This window comes from Quercus suber, unplaced genomic scaffold, assembly GCF_002906115.3.
Source record: "Quercus suber isolate HL8 unplaced genomic scaffold, Cork oak 2.0 scaffold_422, whole genome shotgun sequence".
Taxonomy (NCBI): Eukaryota; Viridiplantae; Streptophyta; class Magnoliopsida; order Fagales; family Fagaceae; genus Quercus; species Quercus suber.
The window spans coordinates 192,833-209,404 of record NW_027069873.1 but is presented as its reverse complement, the minus strand read 5'-3'; the positions used below and the strand labels follow the sequence as shown (position 1 = coordinate 209,404).

At 32.6% G+C, this 16,572-nt stretch overlaps 1 protein-coding gene across 2 annotated transcripts; it reads right to left on the bottom strand.

Moving 5' to 3' along the window:
• Window positions 1-2,958: 2,958 nt before the first annotated feature.
• Window positions 2,959-16,104, bottom strand: LOC112018449 (putative nuclear RNA export factor SDE5). Of its 2 annotated transcripts, XM_024050971.2 has the most exons (13): window positions 15,897-16,104; window positions 13,760-13,894; window positions 10,574-11,205; window positions 10,211-10,236; window positions 9,275-9,352; window positions 8,364-8,401; window positions 7,958-8,205; window positions 6,013-6,095; window positions 5,647-5,703; window positions 4,556-4,623; window positions 4,366-4,463; window positions 4,110-4,180; window positions 2,959-3,199 (listed from the first exon to the last, which is right to left on the bottom strand). In XM_024050971.2, the coding sequence occupies exons 3-13, from the start codon at window positions 11,193-11,195 to the stop codon at window positions 3,083-3,085; spliced, it is 1,506 nt and encodes a 501-aa protein (XP_023906739.2). In that variant the 5' UTR covers window positions 11,196-11,205; window positions 13,760-13,894; window positions 15,897-16,104; the 3' UTR covers window positions 2,959-3,082. The 2 variants fall into 2 exon arrangements, with proteins under 2 accessions (XP_023906739.2, XP_023906738.2); XM_024050970.2 differs by lacking the exon at window positions 13,760-13,894.
• Between the last annotated feature and the right edge of the window lie 468 nt (window positions 16,105-16,572).

Below are 16,572 nucleotides of genomic sequence, written 5' to 3'. Positions count from 1 at the left end.
GCCTAAATCTAGACTTAATGTTTTGATCATAGTTTGCCAACACATTACAAGTTGAAGTTCTAATACATTTAGATCCTAAAATCTTAGAACCTAACTCAAATAACTTTATGCACAGTATACTATTGATTCGTAGACAGTAGAAGATGAAGCTTTGTTTTTTATGATCTGCAACTTGAGTTACTTGAGATTTCAAATGGTGCGTTTGGATAACAGGAATTAGATAATTGGATTTGGGTAATTAAAATCCAAATATATTATTTGGACAATTTTTAAAAGCAAAGGATTTGGATTTGACAAATTCACCAAGGATTTTAAACCTTTAAAATGCTTAGATTTGAAATATGGGTGGCAATTCATGTTCGCGAGTCGAGTTTGTGTCATGTCGAGCCATGAGTATTCGACTCTATGGGTTGACCCAAAGCCGACCTATTTAGCAAATGTGTCAAGAATCTTCAACTCTAACATGACTTGTGTACGTGCAAGTTAGGTTATCAAAACTATGAAAGAAGATGATTGATATGCCAAACAATACATTTTAGTGAAAAAGCTTAAGAACAATGAATATAAAACTTTAACACTTTAACGTTGAGAGAAATGAAGTGAACATGGAAAGTAAAGAAGGCATGGGAAGATACGTGGAAAACCCTTTGGAAGGGATGAAAAACCACTCATGAATAAGGGGAAGATTGTCCCTCACTCTTTAGAGCTCTATATTATGTGAAAATCAAGGTCTTTGTACAATGGTAATGTTCTTCCCAAAGAAAGCCTTTTTCTCTACCTCACTTTCCTACCTAAACTTTTTTTTTTCTCTCTCTTTGTTTCCCTAGGTTCTTGCTCTAATTGCTCAGCAACATGTCCCTCTTATAGTACGAAGAATGTTGTGAGGTACATTAAGACAAGTGTCAAGCCTTTATTCACCCATTTCAAACCCTAATATAGCTATTGTACTATACTATGGCTAGAGGAGAGGGAAAACATGCTAATGTCAAGGTAGCAGAACGAAGAGTGGCTCTACTACTACATGGGGAGCACACTGTAGACAATGAAAATGACATCAGGGAAGCTAAGAGTGATGCACGTGTCCACAACAGTGGTCTAGCACAAAATCAGCCGATAGGGAGTGTTCTATAGCATCTGACCATAGGGGGTCGCTATCTCCTTTTTGTGCAAGTGTTAGGTGTCCATGTCAAGTGCAAATCTCACTCTTCCCCAAGGTGGTCACACCGTTGGCACAAGCCAAATATCCTCTTCTTCAGCCAACACTTCCCTTCCTTTCCTCACAACTAGCCCACATGTAGGGTCTAGATCCAGCCACGTCAACACTCTCACATGCCTTGGCTAGTGTAATGTACAACTTGTTTATTAAACCGATCAACCTGACACAACACATTTAACCTGTTTAATTAACAGATCATGTAAAGGTCAATACAAATGACTTATTTAATAACTTGTTTGATTATAATAGTAATAAACATATAAATTTTAAGAAAATTAAGCAATAATAACAAAATATTAATAACAAAAGCTAATTAATTTATAAGCTAAACGGGTCAAACAGGTCAAAATGTTGAACACAAACACAACCTGTTTATTAAATGGGTCAACTATGTCGACCTGAATATGACCCAAACCTGTTTAACCACAACCAATGACCTGTGTATAAATGAGTTAGCTATGTTGGGTTCGCTGTTCTTGTCTAATTTTGTCATCTCTAATTTGAAATACCTCCTAAAATCACTGGATTTGAAATCAAGGCATTTCAAATCTATTAATTTAAAATTTGAATCCGAATCCATGTTTCCAAATGCAACCTTTAATTATTTCCCCACGTATTCCCCTGAAATAACCCCTTGCATTTTAATTGCTTATTACAATTGCCAACGCAACCAAAAATTCCATTATGCCTTCGCTCTGTTGCTCGACTTCCTGATTGTGTCATTTATGGAATACAATCCTTCTTAAGATTGAGTCAATTCGTCGCAAACTGAAATTTGCTAGTAGTGCACCTGATTTCACATAGGCAAAGCGGCATTCCATTCGTCTCGGTGTTGCCTCAGGAGTAGACTATCAAATTAGTAAACCAATGCATAAATTGTGGTCATTAAATTATAACATAAATAAATGCATGCAATTAATTCATCTACTAATTGGATCTGTAATAAGGGGAATGCGTTGGTCCATATGGAGGAAAAGTAGAGTGCATTCCCGTGTACTCACCTCTATGTGAGGCCTACAGGCATTCTAGGAGCGATTGGTTCTCAGTAGTCCACTTGGGAGACTTGTTCCCTTTTTCTTTTCTTTTTCTTTTTTTTTTTTCTTCTTTTTTTTTATTTTTTTTTATTTTTATTTAGGTAGAGAGAGAGAGAGAGAGAGTTGTTCCTAAAGGAGAAAATAATGCATCTTCAAATTTATGCTCACCATTCACCAATAACCATGTTATGATATTGTAGGTGCAATATTGTTTCCTCAACTTCCACCATCAGTCATTCAGATGGGTTGAATATGAGCAAAAAAGTAATTTTAGTGACGAGTTTTGTGCTGAAAGGGAGAGGCAAGAGAGAGATGAGAAAGTGGTGGTTTTTTCTAACTATTGGATTTTTTTTTTTTTTTTAACATGTCACTCATCTACTTAAAAATGAGAGGAAACTAGGTTTTAAGTTTTTAACTACAACTGTCTGACTTCAATAAGCAAAGAAAAGAAACCATTAGGAATAGAACTCAATTTCACATTTACAATTATGAGCTCATCGCAATCTAGGAGTACAGTGGCTCACAACAAAATTTTGCTGAGTATCAAATTAAACAGACACATGGAGTTGCGCACCTACCCCACAGTGTCTCCAGTTCTCTATATTAACCATTCCTTTTTCTTTTCTTTTCTTTTCTTTTCTTCTTCTTTTTTTTTTTTTGGGGGTGGGTGGGGTGTGGTGAAACTCTTTTTATATATATGTGGATGTGATCAGTCCAAAAAAATTGAGTAATTTTTAAGAAAAATATATATAATAAGATTTTCACCCAAGTTGTGATTTCCTATTTTCCAGAAGCTTTATAATGATTGGAACTCTCCTAATTTTCTTTATATTCATTTCTTACAAAAACTCAAGTCTTTTGGGTTGATCACATCCACTTGAATGATAATGGTTCCACCATCATCCTCCTCTGTCCATTTGATTGATTCCTTCTCCAGTTGCTTCAAAATCTGCAGAATAAAATTAAAAACTATAAATGACAGATTTCAGCCATCTCATTACTAAGCAGGGTAACATAGGCATGCGCTAACAGAAAAGCATTTCAAGAAGCTCACAATTCCCATCCAGCATTTTATCAAAAGATATGACGATCCAGACAAAACAATATGAATTTTGTTTTTTGGATGAATAAAAATTTGTAATATGTGACACCTGCACAATATAGAGAGGAGTCACAAGGCTCCCAAGTCACAACATAAAAGTTAAATAATGGGCCCCACACAAATCATGATCATAACAGGTTATAAACAATGACTGATCTAACAGACGCTAAAATTTTCAATCCCTTTGCTATAAATCAATATATTCATTACTATATAGGAATGAAAGGTAAAAGTATCTGACCCAAAAAAAAAAATTCTAAATAACATTTTTTCTCTAATATATATTATTCATCAGAACAATTGAATAAAAAAATGGTTACCAAAATGAATAATATAAGAGCACATCCTCTGCAATTCCTAGAAATTGGGCTTAAGTGGCAATCAATTAAGTTTTGCCTTGTTTTTCTAGTAGCTTCATACTTGATGCAGAAGTTTGCCATTTCCTTCACTCCTAAAATAATTCCATTCTTTGCCAAGCCAATAAAACTCAACACAAGCTCATTGACAAAAAATTGTGTTCCATAGACATGGATATTAACATGTCCCATTAGAGCAAGAAATACAAAAATTGAAGTGTTGCTGCTTCAGAGTTTCCAGGAGATTGGTACACTTTTAAGTTTTAACTGAACCCAAAACTAGGATGACCTTAACAAATGAGTTCTACTTAATAGTTCAAACAAAAATGTATAAAAAATATAGCCTCAAAAGCAAATAAAACAGATTTAAATTGCTTATTGGTTTGAGAATTTAGTCATACCAGTCGTTTCCGAGCCCCTTTTTTGGTATCTTCATTGTTGGTCCCCAATATGACCTTCAGGTATTTAAAACCTGATAAAAAAAAATAAAAAAATAAAAGCAAAATCCAAAGTCTGGTCATCCCCTTTTTATCTTTTTATTTTGGTCTCTTGAGAAAGAAAGAAATGTCTTGAACCAAAGGATTTAAGAGGCAGAATCCAAAGTCATGTCATATATTCTCAAATTAAGAGGATAAATAGAGGAGAAGAATGGCCTACCTTGGATGCCACAAATATTAGTCAAATGAAGCCTCAGTGAGTGTACAGCATCCTTAGGTTCATGGTCATGCAAGTCAAGGGACACTTCATCATCTTGGCTGTTAAATTGAAACTCATTAGTGATTTATAAGGCTATAAACGGGACAGGCAAGTAGGCTACTCAAGAAGAAATGAATTACATTGCACCAACCTGGCTTCAAAAACCTTTTGAGCAGATTTCTCATCTGCCTCTTTGGCCTTTCTGTTAAAAAAGTGTCCCTAGAATTTTCAAACAACAAATAAAACTTTAGGGAAAATATTTATACAAAATTAATGTCACAAAGGCACATCAATTTTTAATAAAAAAGACAAAGATGCATACTACTCAACCTTGTCTTTTTAAACTTCTGTTATTGTCCTAAATGGCTAAATCATTTCTCACGTGTACTACCCCTTTCAGGAAAGTTTAATAATAAAAAATTTCTAAATATGAAATGTGATAATTATGATAATTATTAATAAGAATTTATTACGATTGTGATTGTATATAGAACTATATATTCTAGCATTAGGCATTTATTATGATTGTGTTTGTTTGTATATTCTACCATTTAAATAAAATACGATGTGCCAACTGCCAAGATTCTGATGAATGGTTCAAATGTAAAATAAAATTTAAATAAGATTAATATATATATATATATATTAAAATAATAACCTGTAAAATTGTAAGGCCTCAAACATTTATATGGCACACTATCATGAGGTCAACTAAAAGTTAAATTGCTTCGATTTTATATAGAATATATTTCCATAATAAGTTATGTCAGGAAAAATTTTACTTTCGAAAATTACATACTAAAAAAAGCCGGACTATAAATGTGGCATCTTCTAATAACGTCTGATACCTTGTGCCCACGAGTAATTATTACAGCATACAGCCCCTAAGCATTGGCATTGGTGGTTAAGGAACAGGGTGGGTTGAAGTAGATCCTACATTTTAATTAATCTAATGGCAATAGAGTAAACTAGTAAGTATAGGTAAAATAGGTATCATTTATTAAGATAAATTTAAATAATTATCAATGTATGAATTGGTTCAAAACTAAATTTAATTAAATTGAACCTATCATAATTAAATTAATTTGATTAAGAGCTGGAAATCAATTTTCTAGGAATAAAAGAAAAAGTTTCAAAGTCAAATGAGAATTACTGAACAATGTGAAGAATTAGATTTGCAACTATTTTCACGTTTAAGCACCAATAATTCAATATCACTACTATAAAACAAAGATACCATACCTGTTCTCGAAGTTTGTTTGCCCGTACATAATCTCTCTTAACAAATGCATCAACAGCCTACAAAGCAACTCCCAATGGGGATCAAAATGATCATAATGGGGAATTTGCACAACCACAAAAGTGCACACCAAATGAAAATTTCAGCGGAAGTTTGTGGCAAAGGAAAACAAGCAGAAAAGTTTGCAGAAAGCTATGGTGAGGATATTGTATCTCCCTTTCATTCTTAATGCAACAAGACCGCTATTTTTCCACTGATTTGATAAAAATACCTCTGCCATACCATTCCTATAAATATTCTACACAGTTGTAGCGAGTACATTTTCCAAGATCATAAGATAAACTAAAAATATAAAAGGAGGATCTTACAGCTTGGTAGTATTCCTTCATCATAATCCAATATTCCTTCACAGCTTTACGTAGGACCTCATAGCTATTCTCATCGTCTTCATCTATTTCAGAAGAATGTTTATGTGGAATAAGCAATAACATTACAAAATCTATTTGAATTAGAAGTTGAAGACAAGAAAACAATCCATATCACAAACATAAAAATCATGTACAGTAAAAGAGAAAAATTAAGTCATGAATTAGAGAATGGCTATTCATGTTCTCATTATTATTGGGCAGATAGCCTGATTTTGGTGTTGAACACATCTCATAGAACAAGATCAGCCATTGTTTCCAAGAAATATGATGGACTGGCCCAACGATTAGCATACAACTTCAAACAATCCTTAGCCCCAAAACTTTGGTGTTCTCTATAGATTCCCAATAGACTAATCATGATCATTCACATGTATTCTTTTTCACTATTCTGACCTATCCAAAATCATACTCTCCATCACCTCCTTAATTGATATGCCATTTTTTACAACCACTACCACTAATGTTTAATTTAGGTCTTCCTATACCATTTTTCACTCCCTAGACTTGAATCAAGTCCCTTTTCCTCACCTATGCATTAATCTCTTCTTTACACATGACCAATGCAACTCAAGCAATTCTCCTTTATCTTTATCAATAAGAACCGCCCTAATCTTTATACAAATTTCTTCATTTTGAATTCTACCTTTCTTTTGTATTTCTGCTTATTCATCTTCACATTCTTGTTTCAACTACACTCAATTTATGGACATGTTACTATCAATCGCCCAACATTAAGCACCATAGAGCATAACTAGTTTTATAGAAATCTTATAGAACTTAATAGGTATTCTACGATCTTAAGCACTTCTCTACTTCATCTACCTTACTCTTATCCAACGATTCACATCCTATTCAATCTCACCATCCTTATGAATTACTAATCCAAGATATTGTAAGCACCCACTCTTTGGTATCTTTTGACCATCAAATCTTACAATCCTTCATCTTTGTTTCTACATTTACTAAACTTTCCATTAACTCTATTTAATTCCTACTTAGCCAAAAGCTTTTAGATTCTAAAGTATCTCTCTGAATTTCTAACTTGAGACTAACTCTACTTCTAGTTTCACCCACTAAAACTACATAATCTGCAAACCAAGAGACTTCATCTTGAATTGATGTAGTGAATTCATCCATTACTAGTGAAAAGGAATATGAACTTCCAACTTAATGTTCATCCTTGGAGCAAACCTATGTTGATATGAAACTTATCCCACGATTAACATAATGGAGTTAAAACAAAATGCCAACACCAAGAAATTAAAATCTTAAATTATATTAAATTAATATTTGTAAAGGAGATTTAGGATTAGATTCAATCAAGTGAAGGAGAGTAGAACGGTCTGAGGTGGCTGGAATTTGGAGAAGTTGATGTTTCCCCTACAAAAGTTCATCTTTGACTTGGTCAAGAAGAATATAATCCTTAAATTCAGTCTATCTTTAAAAGTATATATTGCCAGAAATGTCATTGAAAAAGGATAATACAAGTAAAATATATTTATCCAATAATTAATATTATTCTGATAATCTGTCATACTACACTATGACTTGTGTCCCACAACCTTGTACATGAAAAAATTTACTTTGCATTCTAGTGTATATATTATTAGACTTCATTCCAAAATGAGAATGGAACATGGGGAAAAAGAAACTTCATAATTACAACTAAATTCTTTCTTTTTTTTATAAGTAAAACTAAATTCAACCTTTTTTTTTTTTTTTGATAGGTAAGTACAACTAAATTCAACTTGTAGGGCTCAAGTTGTAGAGAAGCAAACACACAAGTATCAACTAATAGCTTTCAAATACAGTGTTAATGTCTATAAAATAATCTGTGAGATAAACTACTCCCTCATAACACAAAAATAATAATCAAACTTCATACCATCTTTAGTAACTTCTATTGGCCGCACAGTAGCAATCTTATGCTTTGTAGCAGTGTCTGTAAAAGTTCCAACCACGGATTTACCAAAAGGTCTCGATCTCCTCACTGGATGAATTCTTTTGGGCACTTCCTCAGATCTTTCAGGAACAGTGAACAATGCTTCTAAAAGTTCCTTCTGAAGAACAAGTCTTTCTTTGTCTTTTTTTGGTGACACTGCTAATTTTTTTGTCATATTTCTAGCTCCATCACTGCATAGGCAAAAAGAAAAAAAATAATGAGATTTTGATCTATGCAAAATGAAAGGAAGATCAAATAAAAAGTGACCTTCCCAAATCAGATCCTTTCCTTAGCTATATCCAGTCCCCAGGAGTGAGCTAGTAAATTAACAAAAATGGCAAGAACGCACCTGCAGGATGAATCTAGGTCTTGGCATTCATCTGAAGACTGTTAAAAGAACATAGATCAGAAGAGATAACAAGAAAATTAAGAGGTTGTTAATCATCATTTTGTCTTTTATGCCAGGTTTGAGTTAACTTTTCAAAAAATGATATTAATGTCCAAAGAAGGTAACCATATAAGTATAAACAAAATAATAATAGTAATAATTTACAACTGCTTTACAAATAGAAAAGCCAAGAAGCACGAATAAATATACAAATTAGTATACTAACAGTGAACTTCAGTATAAGCAAACAGTAACAGCCATAGGCCCATAGCTCATTAATTAATTATCATACCATCAGATCTTATTGTGTGAAAGACCTGATGGAGACCATTGTTGTAGATATAATAGAAATAGTGTTCATGTTCTACAAAAGATGATTAAGGTCTTATCAGTGTCAAAATTGAAAAATGGGACCTCAATTTTAAAAATACCATCTCACTGAGCAAGCATGGCATTCAGAAAGATTAATGTACTGGATACATTTAACTACTCAACTTAACAAAATATCCAAAATACTATATTTCTCCACTACATTGGTTCTCTTTGTCACCATCACATCAAACAAGGAATGAATCTCAAAGTTGAGAATATAGGTGCAGCATGTACATATTCATAAACGTTCTGCTAGCAATCATCAAGGTTAAAGTAGAAATGATTTTGGGATTTGAACATGACAATAGAAAGGCTCCATGCAGTACAAACATATTAAGGCACCGGTAAAAACTTTTATATATATAGGCACCAGTCACTAGAGAAATGAGAGAAGAATCATCATCACATCCAAATATTATATAATTTAATTTCATAAATAATCATATATCTAGATTGGAATTGGAATTGGGTAGAAGCATAAAACTACCAGTAAAGCTTACTTTTTTGCCAGCTAAGTCAACATCATCATCAAGCTTCTCCAACGTTGAAGCTGACAAGTCAAGAAGTTTCTCCATGCTCTAAATGGTCAGCAAAATCATTCTTCAAGATTATTGACTTAAGCAAAATATTGAAGGATTTATATACTAATAGTAAGTTTAACCCAAATAAAAAATAAAAAACTCAAAACACTGAACTTCTAATAATGATCTGCTATTCATATGAAGAGCAGAAAAAAGGGAAAAAGTTTATGTTCATAATGTGAACTCAATGGGGGAAAAAAGAAAGACAACTCTCATTGGCATCCTGCAATGAATATAAGATATTTTCATACTCCAAAGTTTGAAAGATGTAGTCTGTCTGAATATTTTGAATAAGTTTTACCAGCTCATGTTAATTTTAAGTGATGCACCACAAATTACAATTTTGGTCTGTGATTTGCCATCAGCAGGATTAACAACAACAATTTAGTCTCCACTTTATGGTTATATTATATGGATGAAGTTAGTGTTGAGACATTTAATCATACCAAACATCTATTCAATTAGAATATATGAATATATATATATGTATGTATGTATGTATGTACGTACGTACGTACGTACGTGAGTAATTATTAAATATCTCTAGCCACCATACAATGAAGATGTAAAATTTAGAATGTATTATGTATTCTTTTTTGTCTTTGTTGAATAAAATTATTTTATTTATCAAAAGATGTGTGTATGCACATGTGTGCGTGTGTTCATGACCCAAAAAGCCAAGGTGCATGTGTGCCTGCCCGCGCATAACATCTGACCCCAAACAATACTGGTTAGTGCTTCCAGATGAATTCTAGATAACACTTCTTTCAAAGTGAAAGAGAGAAGATTCAATGTGGTGCATATAAATCATTATCCAAAAAACCACCTTAACCTTAAAGTGAATTTGCGCTATACCTTTTGCACATCATGACCACAAAAGCCTGCAAATTCAACAAAATGCCTGATTAAGCATCATATCAAACGCTGCAAGTGAACTTAATAAGGAAAACAACAATACCTAATAATAATCTCCAATGCATACAAGAAAAATAGTAATCATTTTATCTGCTTTAATAATATTTAATTAAAAATAGAAAAGTGTATTTTATCGAAAAGGAATATATATATATATATATTAAATTTAAATGTCAGGAAAACTGGACATATTCCTTCTCTGAAGCTACTTCAGACACCCATACAAACTTCAATGGAGAATTATTAATTTGCTGGCAGGAGTAATGGACGGCATAAATGGTTAATGCAACAAGAAAAATTTACCAAGAACTTCTTGGATCACATTCACGTCTAGCTGGAAGCCATCTCCAAGCATTTCAATCATAAATTCCTCAACATCATCACATGCAGTGCTGCCATTTCTTGCTCTCATACTTGGCAGAACTTCCTCACTCCATATCTCAGAGACAGGAAATTCTTTTGCGTATAATTTAGGCGGTTTTGTTGCTTCAGGATATTCTTTAGTTACTGGCCTCGACATAACATAATCTTTTGCAATGACACCTGAAACAGTACCTATTGATACAGGACGCACTTTTGACTTCAATGCTCTGGTATTTCTTCCTGCATGATTAGACTTCTGACAAAATTCATCAGCTGACATTTCTGAAGGCATTGCACTTTCACCATCCAATTCAAATGACACTTCTGAAGATGTCGAACTTGCACACTTAAATTTATCTTTAGATGCACAAGTAGCAATGACAGGGGTACTTTCACTTGAAGCACAAAGAATTTCACTAGCCATATCTACATTGCGCCTTGCCTGGCAATAAGCAGAGGCTATGTCCTCAAGAGAAAATGCAGAGCCAAAAACTTCAAGCAAACCCTCTAGGTCCCTTTTTTCAGCATCAAAAGGTGCATTGCATGAAGTAACTCCTTGCATTTTATAAAATCTTCAAAATGAACAAGGAGAACAAAATGTCAGTTAGAAATTAGGAATTCCACCAGATGAGAAGAGATTGATAGAACTAATTCTATTCTTGCATAACTGTAATTTTCAGGAAATGACAACAAAAAATCCCATCTCCATCAACATTAAGCGTGTGTTTTACTCATCTCTCCACCACTGCCAAACAAGAAATACTCTTTTCTTTAATGTACCATCCAATAATACAACCTGATTAGAATATATAAAACTGCCAACCCAGAAATTTCTTCAATTAGAAATATTTCTTGTAGAAAAATACATAACAATAGATCAACTAAACTACGAAAGTCTTTGTACAATTATCTGGAACAGAGGACACATACATACATTACTACTTTTGGAGTCCTCTACTCTTCTTACATTATTTCAACCCCTTGGTATTCAGATAATTTATTAAAATATCAGACACATCATATAATCAGAAGACAAATTTACGTCCACTACCCACAGCTTTTCTCTTTCCTCTTTTTTTTTTAATACCCTACCCTTTTTTTTAATTTTTAAACAGGTGAAGGACAGACAGTTGGGCACTCAGGCAACAACAATAGAAAGAGATACCCATTGAAAAAGAATTATCATTATTCATGTAACATAACTAACAGTGAAGTCAAGCCACTAGGGCAGCTTTAAATCTTTGAGGCAAGACTCCTTTAGTGAGGCACCTGCCTTTGGAGCCGAATTAGGCACCTGAGCGCCTTGAATAGACTGTAAGGCACATCAGGCAAGACCCAGCGAAATCAAGCCAAAAAATTAAATGCCATTTCATATTTTGGCATAAAAAGGTCTATAATTCAAGCCAGTGGGTGCCTCTCTTGCTTTCTTCTCTCTCTCACCTCTCTTTCTTTCTACATCAATCTAATTTTTTTTTTAAATTTCAATCATATATTATTTTAGCTTTGATAGTTTTCCCCTTTTTTTTTCTTGAAACGGTTTATAAAAAAATTGTTGTGAAGTCTATTCCTAGATTAATTAATAGAGCCTCCTACCAATTTGAAATTTTCAAACAGCTCCTAATGAACATTACATATGCACCAAATTAGGCTAAGAACTCAGAACCAGTAATGAGTTATAAGTATGAGAAACAAGTCATGTGTATATGCTATCAATACATACAAAGCCTGCAAAGCAAAAAAAAAATCAAAAATCAAAAATCAGCAACTTCTTTATTTGTGACATACAAAAGGACAATGCATACCAAATGAAAAAGAGGTAATACAAACCAAATATAACATGGATTTTCAAACAATAATTCACTAATACCAATAGCTCAAAAAACAAAGCATTGAAAGGGTCAAAGGTCCAATTAGGTCAACTAGGATCAAACTGTGACATCAGCATAACATGATAAACACAGTTATTAATTTATACATTAGACATATAACATAAGATATAGAATAATAATATAGAGATTAAATAATAGACTAATACATTATAATATATAGTATGTCAATAAATACTATGTTTATATTCCATATTTATATGGGGACAAAAATAAAATTTTTGTTAAAGGTCATAATACAAATTTTTTTTTTTTTAGATACAATAGGATTTGAAACAAGGCACCCACTCCATCATGATTGCTCTTACTATCAAAGCCAGACACCAAAAGATTCTTTTTTGTTGTGGGTAGGATTTGATCCGAAATCTCTTGTTTGATAACCAAAAATAGACTTTACAAATTGAGCTAACTGAAACCAAAAAATTTTGTAGCTACCGAATTCAAAGGTGGCTTACAATTCAACCCATACGATTTTTAAACACTGCTATTAACTATAATTTGTGAAAGTACATGCTATCATTAGTAATTATAAAGGGTTATGTTATGTTGAAAAAACATTATCCAATAACAAAATGGTCAACAATTTTGAAACATCCAGAAAAGGAAATGTGAATATATATAAATTTGATGTACGAGAAGTTTCGCAAAAGAGTGATAAATGAGAGGTTGACTAGACATAATTGAGTTTCTGTTTTGGAACACGCCATTTTCTCAGTATCCAAAACAGAGGATGAAAGAAAGACACATGTAATCAAAATGTGTTCAAAAAATACACAAAGATTCTAGAGGAATTTCAATTAGCAGTTCTTATAATGTAAATGGAGCTTTTATAAGTTTTCAGAAAACACAAGAACAAGATACATCACAACACTCAAGGTTTTCCATTTTTATTCTTTTTCTCCAGTTCCCTGTAAACAGGAAAGATTGCTTAAGACAGTTTCAAGAAAAAAGATGAGCAAAATATGTTCCAAACCAAGAGTCAGAATAAATGTCATTCATCAGTAAATTCAAATAAAAGCAAATCTCTTTCTCTTTATTTCATAGGACACACGGCAACAGGAAACAACAAACTCAAAACTAAAATGTGACTCAAAATTCACAATTAGATATCATTTAAAAATATTTTTCACCATCATTGATTTTACCACTAATTAAACCCATTTCAAGCTCATACAATAAGATAAAGCAACTAAAGGTGATAGAAAGAAAATGGGGATGAAGAGAATAAATAATTGCTTACTTGAAAATTTAGTGGTGTGAGAGCAATGGAACAGAAAGCTCTCTCTCTCTTGGCAATGCTTCTCAAGGAATAAGATGGAGTAATGGGAGTCTAAAACCCATTTGTAGAATTGTTTGGTGAAGTATAGGTGAAACACTAAAAATAATCATTTAAAAATTAACTAAAAGGCAATGCATGACCAAAAAGAGTCACTTCTGGAGCAAGTTAGTTCGTATAAACAACAAATGTGATCTTCTCAAGCAATCTAATAAACAGGTGGCACATACACTCCTTTGCAATAACATGTTTTCCTTTTCTTAGTTTATTGATAAACTAGAGAGGATGCCCCAAAAAAAAAACCCTAACATGAAAATGGATGGAAGATAGAACATTAGAATGTGAAAATAGCTTTAAAATTCATAACATGACTCAACCTAAACTTGCATTAATATAAATTAATAACACCTAGCTGTGTACATCTCCTGTGTACTATATCTTTTCATCAATAAAGTAATTACCAAAGAGAATTAATAACAAATAGTCGATATTTGAATCTTTAAGACATTAATTTGCTTATGTGAAGACTTGATCCAAACTTAGGAAAATAAAATGTAATTTACAAATTGTTGGATGTATATAGCTGAAGGGGGAAAAATTAATGGTTGGCATTATTTCTAGCAAAAAACAAACCCATTTTAAGCTCATCAGATTACAATAAGCAGCAAATAAGGATGATAAAGCAATGTATAGGAACAAATACAGAGATTACTTGAAACTAGTATTTAAAGTTGTCCTTTTTGTCCCTACATATGTTGTAAGCAAGCAAATCGTTAGTGATACTTAAAATAATTTAGAAAGAAAAAAAAAAAATACACAACAGAAAACGAGTTAAAATCTTCTTTCCATTTTTTTTTTTTCCTACTAGTTTCTTCCATTCTTTCCATTCTATTTTTAACAAAACAGTGCCATAAGGACAGGAAAAAAAAAATTATTACAAAATACAAATATGATGAATTCATCTTAGTTTAAAACAAATTCCAATCATTGACACTGTTTTTAGCACTAGTCAACAAAACAATCTTGATGGATAAATAAGGAGAATATATCTAATCTTGCCCTGCACTTTTCACAAAGGCAAGCTTAAAAATTAATCAACCCACAGATTTAGAGCACGGTTATTCATCAGCTAATGCTTTGAAAACTAGAAGAGCTTTCCTTCTATTCATTTCTCTCAAAAATTCATTACAATAGAATAGAATGGACAAATTTCCTTCTTCCATCCCTTTCATTAAATTTCTCACCAACCAAACAGAGTACCAAGGTAGACTAAATCTAACTGTGGCACAATAGCTTTAAAAAAATTACAATCATGGCCAAACTCATAGTACTAATATTAATCTACAGATAACTATGACATCGCTGAAACATCTAACGATTGAAATCTTCTTTCTTTTCTTTCCAAACATTTTCCAAATAACTATACAGAAAATTAGGGGAAAATAAACAAACCAACAAGGAGAAGAAGAAGAAGCACACTAACATGGAAGAAACTTCAATCATTAGTTATTTGTTTTTCAACCTTTTGTATTTTCATTACTTTCCACTCCATATTTCTATCGTTTTTTCCTTCTTTTTCTTGCCAAACAAGCATCACACTAGACACAAAGTCAAAATGTAATCAAGACGCTAAGAAACATAAGTCCAAGCATCAGCATTGGCCTTAACAACAATCAAAGCCATACAAACTCCTCAGAACAAAATTAGCAAACACTGATGATGGAAGTAAAAGCAGCGTGAACGAGTGGAATGACACAGTGCTTAACCCTAAAATACTCAATAGTTTCCTTCCTTGTCTTTTCTTTCATTTTTCTCAACAATCAAACAGATTGAACGCATTTTGAAAAGCGGTTTCTATCATTACCAATTGTTTTCAACGACAACGGAACGAGAAAACTCTTTCCTTTCTGGTCCGTTTCTTGTTATTATCTCACCAACCAAACACACTTTACATTCAAAATGTGATGAACCTAAGCAAATTCTATAATAGCGTAGCCATTGATATCAGCGTTGATGGAACTGAATTTCATTTGGAAAGATTAATAAGTGAGCGATGTAGTTGAAAATCCAATGCAGATGAAGTGAATGAGAGATTGCTTACATTGAGATTGAGCGCTAAGAGACAGAGAGAGCAATGGTCAGTCACACACACACAAAAGTTCTCTCACTCTCTCACCAGGTTGATGGTTTTGGGACAAGAGAGACTGAAATGTGAGAGAGTGTGAATGACAGAGAGAAAGCGAGAGAGGAATAGTAGTATTTATAGGAGGAGTGTGCAGCGTGTACTTGCTTTCAGTGATTTGTCTATTCATGGCAGTACTGACAAAAGTATTACTGTCTGGTTCAATTTGTGAACTCAATTTAAAATAATAATTTTTATTTATTTATTATTAATAAAATTCTTCTCAAAAAAAATTTAAAAAATAATAAATTTTAATCAAATTGAAAATTGAAATTGCGAAAGCGCCACTTTTGCCCTGGCGCTGTTTTAGCCGCAAACGATTTGTCAGGGTCCTCCTTTCACGCGATATAGAAGCAGGTGCTCAACACGCGCATTTTGCAAAGCCGATTCCTCTTCTTCTTATTTTCTATTTTCGTTTTCTTTTCTTAATTTTTAGTTTTAAAAGGGTACATTAAATTTAAATAACAAATTATCGAGTTCTTTTTTTTTTCTTTTTATATAATTCAGATAGTTACAAGAGTGAGAGATTTTTTTTTTTTTTAGAAACAATGAGAGAAAATTTGAACCTTCAATATTATAGAAACATAAAAAAGTA

What these genes read in the sequence shown, in the direction of transcription:
- LOC112018449 (XM_024050971.2), bottom strand. Translation starts at nt 11,195, where the DNA reads ATGCAAGGAGTTACTTCATGCAATGCACCTTTTGATGCTGAAAAAAGG. An exon ending in TTGACTTAGCTGGCAAAAAA is followed by an intron (nt 8,402 to 9,274) that starts GTAAGCTTTACT and finishes TTCTTTTAACAG; the next exon opens with TCTTCAGATGAATGCCAAGA. An exon ending in GACCTAGATTCATCCTGCAG is followed by an intron (nt 8,206 to 8,363) that starts GTGCGTTCTTGC and finishes TTGCCTATGCAG; the next exon opens with TGATGGAGCTAGAAATATGA.